The following is a 14440-nucleotide window of genomic DNA, read 5'->3' on the forward strand; positions in this document are numbered from 1 at the left end:
AAAAGAACTAAGAAAGACAATATAGTAAAAGCGCCAGCCCCTCCAATGTCATTTGCTACAAGCCTTCTGATTTACAGTGGGCCTTGAATCAACAAATAAACATGGAAAGTAAATTGGTTTTAGGCAATTATTTTTTTCAATCATCTTTTTCACCTGGGCATGAGATTAGCTTGATTCAGCTGCAAACCCAGAAGTCTGCTCTTATATTTGTTTTAGGCCTAAGACTGACTATTCTTTGGTGAGGAAATAGCTTAGGGCTGTTGAAAAGCACTTCCTGCCTGCTGTTCTATAGAGGAGAAGTGTGATATGAGGTAGTTTTTCAGAAACCAAAGGGCAATGAATCTCATTGCTTTATCGCCTCATCACGCCTGAAACACTGTTACAGTTTGTCAATACCACATGCTCCTCCTTCAATAGCCACGGCATCAGACCAGGTAAGTTCATTTCATAAAAGGAGTTAGTTAATATCACAGTTTCGATACTGCCAGTTGATTTAGGGAAATGAAGCAATATGTGGATAAAGCTGTGAAGTACAGATGTCTTCCTGGAGGCTGGGTAGCTGGGGTGGGGTGGGATGTCTTACATTTTCAAGAATGAGAATTGGCCCCTGGCCTAAGTCACATCTTACCGCACCCTCTAGCAGAGCCCATTCTCAGAATGGCACCACTAGGCCAAGCTACTTCCTTTAGGCATGAAGAATGAGCCTGATGTTCCTTCTAAGTGGCATACTCTTAGATGCCTCAGAAGTCTTCAGGGGACATTCTCACAACTGGGCAGAGGTTTGATACATGAGGAGACAGATTCACATTTTTTTTTATTCAGGAGAAAAATGGTTCCTTTTAATAAACAAAACTACTGAAATTTACGGAGGCTAGGCTAAAAAGAAAATGATTGCTAAGCCCCCGTTATCTAAAGCCTGAGATGTAGAGGTCATGGGAATTCAAAAGATAAGTGTAAAATGGTTGGGGGAAAAGTATAGCTTTAGCAATAGAAGCATGACAGTGTTAGACTGTAATATTACAGGGAAATCTTCCTGGAATGATAAATATGTGAAAAGAGAAATACTGACCACACGATAACGAAGGGTTTAAATATCAGGTGATATTTATGCCTCTCCATGAGACTGGGAACTCCATAAAGGCAAGGACTGGGTTTCATGTACTACTGTGTCCCCAGTGCCTAACATAAAAAAAGATGTTAATGAATTTGCATTCTGACTTCAGTGGTAGGAAACAGGATGAGCGATGAGGCCAAAGACAGGTTCTACTATGTGTTTCTGTCTGCGTGCTTTCTCATTGAGAAGTGTGGTTTTCTCTAAATAAATATAACACATCGTGTTTCCACAGGAATCTCTTTCCAATGACCTTGCAAATCATTCTGATGGGACATTCTAAAGGCATACCTTAAATAAGGTATTTGGTGTCAGTGTGTATAATTTGCGATTTGGAAAATTAGCTCAAAGTAGCCCAGCTTTGATTAACTTTGTTAGACAGTTCTGTAGTTCTTTGTTTATTCATTGCTTTTTGTTTACTTTCTAATTTATAAAAGGCACCGGTTCTTGTTCAAAGCAGAAAGACTGGCAGACAGTGGTGGCAACACCCCTTATGTCAAGACCCATCCCAATTCTAAAGACCCTGTGACAATCAGGTGCTATGTAAGGACGCCTATAGGGAACTCACAGCAGCTGGTATTACATAATAGCTGTGAATTCAGCACCTTAAACCAATTTTCACTTTCATGTTCAAGGATAAAAAGCCCTATGGATAGCAGAAGGGAGACTAAGAGGGGGAGGCAAAAAAAAAAGTCACAGCAATGAATAAAAGATAATTCATGTATGTATGGCACTTTCCAGGCCATAAAAGGTTTTCACATCCATTGGCATCTATTTTTTACAGCTATTTCTTTTGAGGTAGGTGCTCTGATGATAACCCATTTTACAGATGAAGAAGCTGAGCCTCAGAGCTATTAATGAGGCCTGTTTTCTCAGGTAGTAATTAGTAGAGTCAAAATTTAAAACCACATATTTTTTTGACTCCTTGTTGAGTATATAACACTGTCTCAAAAAGGCAAAAGATGTAGAATTCTCTGTGGGGGCTGGGACACAGGGGCAGACCTTGTAAATGAACAAAGGATGAGTGGCAGAGATAAGAGCTAGATTGAGTCAGAGTCACTGAGAGGCCAGAAGGTGCTCCGATGTAAATAACAACTCTTAAAAAAAATGCTGCTGTTAAGTCATCTCCATAAAACAGTCATTCTTAGCAGTTTTTCTACCTTTTGCTCAGGAGGTGTTGGCACTTGGAAATAACAGCTGACAAAAAGGTATAAACTATTACTTGGTCTTGTTTTTGCAACTGCATGGCTGTGAGTGGGAGGGCAGCAGTACTGTGTGTGGACATCTCCAGCTGTAGGAAACTTAGCAGAGGCTTTTGTAACTATCTCCATGAAATACTTTGTGTTTAAACTGGAAGCAAGTCACAATAAGAGGAATTCAGAGTAAGACCTTGATATGCTCTCACGATAGGGAAAAGAAAGTTGATGTTCTTTAGAAATTTTTGGAAACTAGAAAAGAGACTAGTGAAGTAAAGACCAGTGGCAGCACATTTAATGTCCTAAATTTAGTGTTTAGTGTCTACATTGATGATTATAAAGATTAAACTAGGTTAAGGGTTTGGAGTTCATGTGGTTGATAGATGGCGAGTATGTAGCACATGATGTCACTCCCCCATTCCATGCCCTTGACAGGCATCACAAGTTATCACTGTCTGCATTTACTGCAGAACCTCAACTTGGCCTCAATATTTTTCAATACAACTCTTCAGACAGATATTACCAAATGGTCAGAATTGGAATCTTGATTAAAATCTGTTTGCTATCTCTGTTCTAACCTAAGCTACTCATTTTACATCGGAGAGAAATGAGGTTCAAAGATATGGAGCGATTTCTTCACGATCACATAGTGAATTTGTGGTTCAGTGTCTCCACGGGATGTTCAGAAGATTAAATCAGTTAATAAACATAAAACCTTAATATCAGGCTTAGAAAATAGGTAACATGTGGAGAGGCTTGGATTACAAACCACAGGGAAGAGTGAAAATGTATGGAATTCAAAATTAAAATGTCTTAATTGGACTTGAAGTGTCACCATATTAGTGACATACATTAACTCTTGGAGCTTTAGCTTCCTCATCTGTATAATGGAGCATTTCTGTAAGGTATATCTCACAGTTTGGTTGCAGAAATCAAATGAGAAAATAGATGTAATGAAAAATTGCTTAATAAAGGCTAGAGAACTAGAGGAACTATAAGGGCAATATTTGATTAGAGTGAAGAAAGGCAAAGAATATGGGCATCAATCTGACTGATTCCAGTGGAAAAGTCCTAGGTCTCCCATGTCAGCATCTCAATTTCAATCAGATCATTTCTTCAAGATCTTTGTTTTGAAAATCCTACTTAGCTGATAAGCACCAACAGGTGAGAAGGATAATCATCAGTCTCCCACGTCCATAATGACATAAGGAGTTTTGCTGAGCTTTGAGGAAGGCAGGGCGTCAGCTGCAGAGATTTACAAAGTCTCCATTGTACCTACATGGTCTGTATTGCATCCCAGTACGAGGGCAATTGAAAGCTAAGACACAAGACAACCACAGATACAAGCCTGCACTCTAATACTTTGTTGAGAGACAGAAACATGGAATTAGCCCTTAATTAAGATAGTTTTAAGGTGGCGTTTTGCATAATTAGACAGCGTGCACTGTAATTAACTGCATTTTGGCTAGTGCTCAGTAAAGTTGGACTTGGACAAAAATAATTATTCTATGATACTTGAGATGGTGCAGCAAAGTCCTGAGCTATTTTTTAGAATTTGAAGTTTGCATAAGTGTGTGTGTGTGTGTGTGTGTGTGTGCGCGCGCGCACGTGTATCTCAGAAATGTGTGAGGCTTTCAAGTAAGGTTGTCACAACATGTAACTCTAGGATGCAGTGTGAATGGTGCCCTCTGAAACTGTGAAACACAGTGTTTGTTTCTAAATACTGACCATTTTTAAAAAGCTATTTTTCCCCAGAGTGGACATCGAATGGTCTTAAGAGTAAAAAATAACACCCGGACACCAGTGAAAAAAGGATCTTTTTAGTACTTGTTTATGTCGCTCTTCACGACACATAAAGTTAGTCATAATTTCAGCAAACGCCAGGAATTCAATAGAAAATGCAGCATATTTTGATTTCAAAATGCCACTTTCTAGAAACCACGTCTGCCTTAAGCCTCTGTGCCTTTTTCTGTGCCACTCCCCTGCCTGGAAAGTTTCCTTCTCAGTCTGTCTAGCTGGTAAGTGCCTCATCTTTCCAAAGCTCAGCTCAAAGAGCACTTCCTTTTTGAGATCACCTCCCAAACTCCAACTGTTATTGGGCTAGACTTTTACCCTAGAAAGTACCACACTTTGTGCATTTTTCATTTACTGAACTCTCTCTCTCACTATATGTGTGCTGAGTTCCAGAGTTGGTTGACTTTCATTTGGGTCTCATGGTGCTTGTGACGAGAGCATATAATAGATGCTAAATGAACAAATGTCCACTTATAATTCCTCATATTTCCATCTTGAAGAAAAAAATATCATTTACTCCTCTAAGCTATGACAAAGACACTTCTTACTTTCGGTCATTTGTAACGAAAGCAATCTGAGTAGCTGACATTCTGTAACCTCAGATGAGACTCAAACTAATATAGATTATTATATTACACATTTGCTCTGGTAATATCATAGAGTTCAGTTCCAATTCTTCTCATAGATTCACTCAATTAACATTTATGTGTACCTACTATTTGAGAGTGAAAAGATTATTTGATGTCATCTTGGAGCTATCAAAACTTGTTGAGCAGCTGAAAGCTTTGACTCAATTTTAATAACCTAATGATTCTGGGAAGAACATTCTCTTCTCTGAAAGAGAAAAGGGGGGTCCTCTAAAATACTCTCAAGAATATTTCCAAAGGAAATGGTAGTTCTTACATAAACTTTCCATAAAAAGGATTGAAAAAACAAAGCATGACATTTCTCTTTTCTATATCTGTGTCTATAGGATGGAAGGACAACCTTAAAAATTGAAAATTGAACATCAGACAAAGGAGGGCCATTGGTCTCCATGGAACCCAACAAACAATTTATATTTTCCTTATACTAAACTGAGGGTACCTTAGCTGTCAGGAACATATGCTTTGGTCACTTCTTCTTGGCCTAATTTTTTTTTTTTTTAAATCAAATGAGTATGCAGATGAGGCTAATGTTTCTCCAAGTTTGGATAATTGTAAAATAAGAATAGAAAGAATGTAAAAATGTTAAAGACCACACTAAGGACGAGAACCCTTTGAGTCTTTCATTAATAAGACTTGACATTCTGTTCAGGAAGAAAATTAGGTGGTTCTAATATTTAATGGCTCAAGGGTATCTCATTTCTTTTCAATTCTTTTCATTTTATTCTTTTCATTTTATTCTGTAGTGTGTTTCATCTTCCTCCTCTGGCCCTGACCTCTCTCTGCCACCTTTCCTCTTTTGCGCTTTTTTCTATTTATCAGCCATCTGATTTTCCAAAGCCTATATTGGAATCCAAACTAAGTTTGTCATACTTCAAGAAAACTAGTTGGCATGCCACCTCAAAAATGCATGGTCTTGTAAAGTACCATGCTGTAAGAGAAAAAAAATCAAAACTAAAACAAACAAAAACTATTCTAGTTTTAAATTAATACAATATTTAAGGAAAAAAAACCTGACTGATTTCTGTCTTGGTAGCTGGGGGTCATATGTATTGGGCCTGTTTTATAATATTCTTGGCAACTGCTTTTTGAGTAATCCATTTCACTAAGGAGTACAAATAAATATTATAGAAATTGTAAAAATCCCAGTAATAATATGTACCTATGTTAGTCACCAAAAACCAGTAAGTAAGTGGTAAGAAACCACATAAATGGATCAAAAAGGATGTGATCGGTATTTGGTGAATATTTTTATACACTAAACAAATGGCTTGAGGTGACCAAACAAAGACCAGAAATAAATTTTGAGTAGTTACCTACCTTTTCAGCTAAGCTTTCTGACCCAAGATTTGTTCACTTAAAAAAATAGTGAGTTCCTTCAACATTAAAGGATGAAACTTTTTCATCACTTTCCAACCATCAAAAATATAGTTAGATATATCATAGTATCTATCTTAAAATATTAATCAAGGAGAGAAGAGATATAAAAGATTCATGGTTGATTTAAAAGGAACACCATCATTTATAAAGATTTCTCTTGTAAAGGGGAGCCAAGAGGAGAAAAAAAAGGCCAAATGAGGAAGAAAACAAAACCATGACTTCTCAACCCTCCTGCAGGGAGTTTCAATCATTTTAGAGGGCTGAATGTCAAAATCCACCTGGTTGAACTAGCCGCGCCACCCTCTCTGAGAGAATTGCATCACAGGCCACAGTGAACTGAGATTGGGACTGCTTGCATAAGAGTCCGCCCGTGGCCCTAGTGTCTTTTGTATCTTTCCACATCAATTGGTGATTTCACTTCAAGCCATTTGCTTTGCATGAAGATGATAAAGGGCAGTGATCAAAAAACAATAGCAAAAATTCGAAATGACCATTACAGGCAATGGGGCAATTGCAAAGAAAAGAACCACAAACCAAAGCAATAACTTACGGTAGCTACTTTCGCTATCGCTGGCATTAGAAGAAACATGTTCTGCAAGAACAGCACAGCAAATTAAAGAGATACCAAGCATTGGCGAGCAGCCAGAACTTAAAGGAATACACTCATGCAAGGCTACTAGAAATGTGAGCAAAAGGCAAGTAAAAGTCTGCAGGGAAAACTGCACTAAGAAAACGCAGATAAGATAAAAAAGATGAAAACTTTATCTCCATTTTGTAGGAAACTACTACTTGATTGCTGTGTCTTCTTTTTAGGAAAGCATCTTTACAAAAAATGTATGTCAATTAAGCACTTTTCTTTTTATAAACACTTTGACCCATTTTTATAGGTCTGATTTTCCAGATTTATGTTACTTAGGTCAGTGTGCATCTCAGCTGGATGTTTCTTGACTATGAATTTAGGAGCTTCTAAATTGGCAGTTTTCTTACAGGCTTTTTGTTTCTCTGTTTTAGCCTTTAGATATTTTGTACGAATATTGCTTTTTCAAATTGCAACCAATCCCTGGAATCCCTTGAATTTTATTTCTATTTAAATACTTCCTAAACTAATTCTCAAAATGAAAAAAGATTGTTGGAGATCTTTTCTACTTTAGTGAGTGAGTAGAAAATCTTGACAGAAGAAATGAGTCACTGAAAAGCTTTTTATGAATCAGTTCAATATTTCCTTTTTTTTTTTTTTAAGATTCTTGCTTGGGTAGCTATTAGATGCTGGAAGAATGGTACAGACAAGAGATAAAAGGCCCGATACCAAGCAGGTCCTGGCATGAAGTATGTTTTTAATTCATGTTGAATGACTTGCTTGTATAATATTTTAAACTATTTTTTATGAAAACACAGTTTAGCTCACATAACAGAGATGCATATGCCAGAATTAGAGCTTTTATTTCCAAAATCATATCCTTTCTTCTGTATTATGTATTAAGTTGTAGATAAATTCATCAACTAATCGACCTCTTTATGTATCGGGTTAATTAAATGAAGACTATGTGACTATTTGATTTCTGAAGCTCATTAGTAATAACTTCAGCTTTTTAAAAAGTGACAACTATTGTACATTTTTAGAAAAAGAAAAAGAATGTATAACCATTTTCTCTAACAGTAAAAATATGCTTTAAAATGTATTTGATACTTGCCAATTGGTCAAGTTAGTTTTCTTTTTTTAAACTCTATTGAGATATAATTGACAAATAAAATTGTAATACATTGAAAGTGTACAACGGGATGGTTTGATACATGTATATACATTGTGAAAGGATTCCCACAATCAAGTTAATTTACTTATTAGGGATGAATTAGTTTTAGAGCATGAAACTAATGAAAACCAAAGCATGGGTTAAGTTCACATGAATGGTTTCTCTTTGTGTTGGCATGTGACCAGAACTGCGTTACTAATTTAGGCACACATTTACAAGAGAAGAGGGGCACAAAGGAAAGAAGTGTAGATGAATCAGTGCAAATTCGTTTTCTGTTACAGAAAAGAAAGTCCAGGCATACACCTAATAATGTTTGTCTTTATGTACATGATTATACTGAACTGGGGATGACAGGGTTTTGCTTGCTTTTGATTTCTACTTTTAAAATAATTTAGAACAAAGCTATACTGTCTGTGGAGAAATTTAGGACTATACAGTGTTTTATATAACAACGAATCTTAACATCAAGATATTGTATAACAGAATTTTTTCCATTTTGTAGGTAAAAAGAAATTGAAGATATGTTCTAGCTAAGGTCCAAATTATAGCTAACAATAACATGAATTGGCAAATGAACTTACCTAGTGAAATCTGTTCAATTTTTAAAGAGTAAGAAAACATTTGCATAAGGCTTCAGCCATATTTTTGACATTCTAACAGCAACTATTTTTAGTGAAGCTCACATATTAGCAATATATTAGAATGCTTTCCTTTTCTCTCTCAGTTGAAAATTTAGAAACTCTCTGGTGGTACCTGATGCTGTTCAGATAATGTTGAAATCAATATTTGAACTTCAGCCGCTAATTTCAGAAAAAATTCATAACCTATTCCATATAGATACCCAAAGATAAAGTTTTCATCTTTAAGAAGACCAGTAGTTACTCTTGATTAGATTTTGTTTTCTATATATACATATCTTTAAAAGAAAATTCAAAGTAACAATTTGAAAGATGAGGGTATCATTACGCAGGGTTACGTAAACAGCTCTTGAAAACAAAGTTCAGCTCAATGCTATTTTGTTTTATACAAATGAAATGAACAGCTTCTAAAAATATTGCCCATAGCTGTTAAAACAAAACAAAACAAAAAAATTGAACATGTGATACAATTGCAAAAGACACAAAACGCTGTTCTTATTTCACTGGTGCCTACACAATGGAGTTAGTATTAAAGAAAGAAAAGTCATAGCATAGTACATTAATACACAGGATTATTATATTATATTATTATATTTATTGCTCAGTGCAATGAGACACAGACTAAAGGCATTAATAACTAGAAGATTTAAAGGTTTAATATATTTTATTTTCCTCTATAAAATGAAGACTTGATTATGTAATGCAGCTAATACATCACTAATAGAAAAAACATATTAATACATATCTAAACCTTTATCATACAAATGTTTCAAGCAGGACCACTGCAAGTCAGAAAAAAATCATTCAAAGTTAATAGCAGAGAATTATTCATGGAAGATCAAATAGCTTAGTATTAACTTTTTGAGAATGCATGTTCCTTTTGACTATAAAATAGCTCCTTTACTAATAGCAACGTACAACCCAATTATGGAATTTGGCAAGGTCTGGGTGAAAAGGCAGAAAAAGGGACATAAAATATATTTCTGCTTTCCTTTCTAGAACATTTAGCTCGCCCTTTCATTCAACATGGTTTCTTGCTCTCTGGGAGGTGTAAGGCAGCAGAGCAAGTGATGCCACAGATGGCATCAAGACCATGTCGGTCATATCACACGATCAGAAAGGGAAGGTTGAACTGCAACAGAAGTTACAGTGCCTGACACACTTTGCTTTTCAATGCTGACATGCAGAACAAAACGGTTGAAAATTACTTTGTAGGAGCATTCACAGCTAGGTAACAAAGAAAACTCCTATCTTGTGCATGCTAGGAGTGAAAGGCCCTCAAGAAAAGGAACAAAAGCCAAACTCAAAAGGAAGGGAAAAGAAAAGAAAAGTTACAGTGACCATTCCTGGGAACTTACTCAGAGTCTTTGTTCCATAACCGTCGTCACCTAATCCGGGGATGTCCTGCATGGAAGTCCCCAGAGAGAGCAATGAGAGAGGAAGAACAGCCACGGAAGAGGAAGGAAGAAGTCAGTGGAGTTGAAATGGATACTACCATGACAGACCATGTTGCCTAAGCAATCTGGATCCCAGTTTCTCTTCTTTTGACACAACTTTCACCCCAAACTCTCTGGGCTGAGACTCAAAGATCCGTAAAGCACCTCAAATGTTTAAGCGGAAGATTGTTACCAAAAAAAAAAAAAAAGAAAAAAAGATTCAGTAGATGCCATTTTTTCCCACTGTCAACGTTGCCACACAACTGTACCACTTAGAGCAATGATCCACTCCAAGTTTCATGACAAATTCTTAGATTTAGTAAATACCAGTATGAGCTCACTGCTCGGTAAGTGTTTAATGTTTGCTGGGAGGGAAAGAGCGAACAAATGCTAGTGATCAATAGGAATTTAATCGCTCCCAGTTAGCTAGCATTCCAAAAAATATATATAGCAATGGAATCCAATATTTCTGTCCAGAATAGAATTTGTCTCAAGCCCTAGAGAGTTGCATGATAGGAAAGGCAAATCAGACCCAGTCCTGGTCACAGATCAATGCTGTTTGGAAGTCCCAGCTTCCCCAAGTCGCTCTCCAATGCATTCTGCAAAGAAGAGCCACGTCAAAGGAAGGATCCAGACTGCAGACAAACACTGGTCACAGTAGTAAGCCCTGACCTGCCTACCTGCTGTGTTTGTTTGCCTAGGCGTGTGGCGTGGGGGAGCCTACATCATGCGTGTTGCCCGTGAAGGATTTTTTTCTCTTGTGTTGCATGTGACATTCTCTTTGAGAATCTACTTACGTTCGGGATCACTGGTTTCCTGCTCACTCTGCTCCTTGTTCTTGTAGAATGGGAATTTTCGTGAAAAGATGAAGCTCTTTTTACGCTTGTCATTGAATGACTGTGAAGGAGAAAAGGCATGGGGCAAAAACAGGGGACGTCTAATTGTTGTCACACTCATGCTGACAAAACAACTAGTTTGTAAAAGCAGAGAGAGCTGCAGTGACGCAAGTGGATAGTTTAAAGAGGGGCTGGAGGATCCCTAGAGGCAGATTTTATTTTCAAGGATTGTAAATTCTGAACAATGACATCCTGGAAAAATCATCTCCTAATTAAAAGACTGGGCACAGATACATGATGATGGAGGAAAAGAGTATTAAATTGCAAGCAGAAGAACTAGACTGATTGGCTCTACAATTTGCTAGTCCATCACCTTAGACAGGTAACTGAATCTCTCTGAACCTCTAACTTCATCTGCATAATGAGGATGATGATAGCAGCTCTTAAGTTGTGAGACTCACATAAGGCAGTAGGAAAGTAAATGCTGTCTTTATCACCATCATCGTCATCATCATCATCATCATCATCATCGGGTAGGAAAGATTTTTACTTGACCTAGACATCAGTGTCTAGTTGTCTTTTTAAATTAGTTGAATTTGATTTACTTCAGCTTGGATTTAATTAAAACCACAAGAGATATGTGGAGATTTATGATATGTGATAATTATAGCTGTTTCATACACAGATAACTATAGTATCATATTCTCATTCAAAAGAGATTTTGACAATAATTGAGCCCCAAGCCCTCATTTATAGACAGCGGGCCAGAGGTCAGAGAGGTTGAGTCCCTTGCCAATATCACAGAGCTAGCTAGTGACAGCCAGGACACAGTCAACCAAAAATCTGTTAAGATTGTTACTAAAGAAGTATTAAGTTGATATTAACTCAAGCAAGAGAGATATGATGGTTAATTATCTATATTCTAATATAGTAAAAAATAATAGAAGGACTATCCTTAAAAATGTAAACCACTCCATTCACTTAAATGATGCTGAATTTAAAATAATACATATACACATAATATAATACATATATTAGAACTTATTCATTCAAGTGAATATAAGATTCTTGTCTAGAAGACTCAAGAAAATTTCATTTATTCCCACTGTTGCTGTTATGTAAATGCTTGGGGTTCTTCTTTGGGAAATTTGTTCATTCATTTTATAAGCTATAAGCCACGCAAGTCTTAGTAATTTCATACTTACTTATTTAAAAAATATTTTTTGCCAGTTTGACTGTCAACCTTATTTAACTAATTTGGCTCTGAGGGCTGTTCTCCAAGGAACAAGACATGTTACCACATAGGTATTACAATGAATATAATAGACTCTAAAGGTAATTTGACAAGGGGTATTCTAAAACAGTTTTATCAATGGCAGCTGGTAGAAATAAATGTAGAGCCAGCGAGGTGACTGCTTAGAAGCAAAAGCATTTGTTTAGACGTGTGTATTTTGGCCTGTTGGTGAGAATCAGTTACGTGCTTTTATGGATTTGAAGATTGACAAAATGGTGTTGTCAATGAGGTTGGTACCATAATTCACCTATTGCTATATCGAACATCCATTTTGGTCATCACGTTCATTTAGGAAATGTTAAAGCACTAAGATGTTGCTGCTATCATTCAGTAATTCATTGCTTTTTCAGTTACTAGAAACTTTCACCAAAGTCAAGGGAGTTTAATTTTATGTTATCATTAAAAAAGCTTTAAGAAAAACAATAAATCAAATATTTAATAATTTTCGAAGTTAAGGGATGCATTTTATAATTCATATTCAAGAAGTAGAAATATATTCTTAGGGAAAAAAGGAGTATCACTTCAGAATTTATTACTCTGCTGACAGCACTTACGTTCAATATAGTTTTATCATAATTTGTGATTGACGATTGGTGTTTAAAGACAAGGGTGGAAACTCCCCCCTCCCAATTTTTCCAGTTAAAAAATGATAAGTTCTTAATGGAACATTAAATATTCTTGCATCACTCCAGTTTCATGCCACTTTTACATTTCAAGCATATTTAAATTTCAATAACTGAAAATAAAAGAAAAAAATACCATGTAAGAATTAATGACACATGACATTGCAAGATATGTTAGACGTTTGACTTCAACATTACGGATGACTTGTCATGCAAAAAAAAAATTTACAGATTTTCATGCAAATACAAAACAATGCCAAAGGAGTAAAGCCTGGGATTAAAATGTTGACACAGATGGACAATGTGGAGGCCTCTGAGAGCCCAAATGTGGCCACATGCAAACCATATCATTTAAATTGTCTCACGGGGTCAAAGGAAAAGAAAAATGTGTTGCTTGTGATTAATTCTTATTTTTTTTTCAAAGCAGGGACTGTAATGTGTTAACATTTCCCAAGAATGAAAGTGTGTGTATCATGAGTCATCTGATTGGGACATAATATTTAGCACCACACTTTTTAAAAGAACAGAAACTACATAACAATTCCTCAAAAATAAAATCATCTAACATATCAGTCTTATTACCCAAAGCCATTTTGTATGGGAGTTAAAGAAAACGTAATAGAATAATTGGCGGTTGCACTGCCTTATATTTACAGACACAAAACCAAATCACAACTTTAGTTCACACTCACATATTTAAAAGTCACATATTAGGTTCTTAGTTAAGCATTTCGACTATAAGAGGTTATATGTAGTTTATGATGCTCTAACACTATTCTTATTTTTTATTAGACATGTTTAATACAATTACATAACCTTTTTTTTGTTACTATTAATTTTCCTCTTAATTTAGAAAAGGAAAATCTGTTACACGAGTGTTAGGTGAGAATAATAAATTAGCACTTTTACTATTTCTAGAGCCCATGACTCTAAAGCAACTAAAGGCTGGTTTACAGCTCTATTAATCATACTTGATCAATGTTATTTCTTCTCTACTTTACAGTATCTTAAATCACGATCCCTCGCTTTTGTGGCAGGAAATTTTTTTTGAATAGGGTTTAAAAAATACCAATCACATGTGGCAAGTTGGCATGTCTAATTCCATTTTGGAATTTGACCTGAATTGAATCATACAAACAAAAGTGATAAAACAACAATAACTAATGTTTATTGAGCAATTATTATGTGCCAGTCTTGGTTCTAAAATCTTTACATATGCTAACCTCCACCGTAATTTCGTGAGGTTGGAACCATCATTACTCTCATATTACAGATGAGGAAACTGACATTTACAAATATTCTGTTTCTTGCCCAGAGTCACACAGTTGGGGAGCAGTGAAGTCATATTTGAATTTGGAAACATTCCTGGATGCAAATATTTCTCTTCTAATGAGTGAGACAGATTTCTGTAACCTAAGACTGTTTCGAGTTTATATTTAAAATTGTTAGCATTTGACTCTTGTAAGTGATACCACAATCTGACATCATTCCTACAGCTTCACTGCTTGGCAATTACTTATTTAAGCCATCAGATTATTGGCTTCAACAATATTTTTGTGGGTTACCTTGTTATAATTTTTTAATATCCATTCATGTTTTTGAGGGGTCAATTCTATTGTTCTTATTCTGATGATAATGTAAAAAGAAAAGTATTTCAGTGAGACACGGTATGACTAGCAATTAAAAGGTTAGGGCTGAGGTAGGGGATTCAGAGTGGGAAGTTTCAGCTAATGGGGT

At 35.9% G+C, this 14440-nt stretch overlaps 1 protein-coding gene across 4 annotated transcripts in view; it reads right to left on the minus strand.

Annotated features, from left to right (window-relative positions):
* DLG2 (discs large MAGUK scaffold protein 2) overlaps nt 1-14440 on the minus strand; it is a 1673246-nt gene that overhangs the window by 17158 nt on the left and 1641648 nt on the right. For all 4 annotated transcript variants that reach the window (XM_039848192.1, XM_039848194.1, XM_039848195.1 and 1 more), the window contains one exon: nt 10748-10847. In XM_039848192.1, coding sequence (XP_039704126.1) covers nt 10748-10847 — 100 coding nt within the window. The remainder of the gene's footprint in view (nt 1-10747; nt 10848-14440) is intronic.

This window comes from Pteropus medius, unplaced genomic scaffold (assembly GCF_902729225.1).
Source record: "Pteropus medius unplaced genomic scaffold, Ma_sr-lr_union100, whole genome shotgun sequence".
Classification (NCBI taxonomy): Eukaryota; Metazoa; Chordata; class Mammalia; order Chiroptera; family Pteropodidae; genus Pteropus; species Pteropus medius.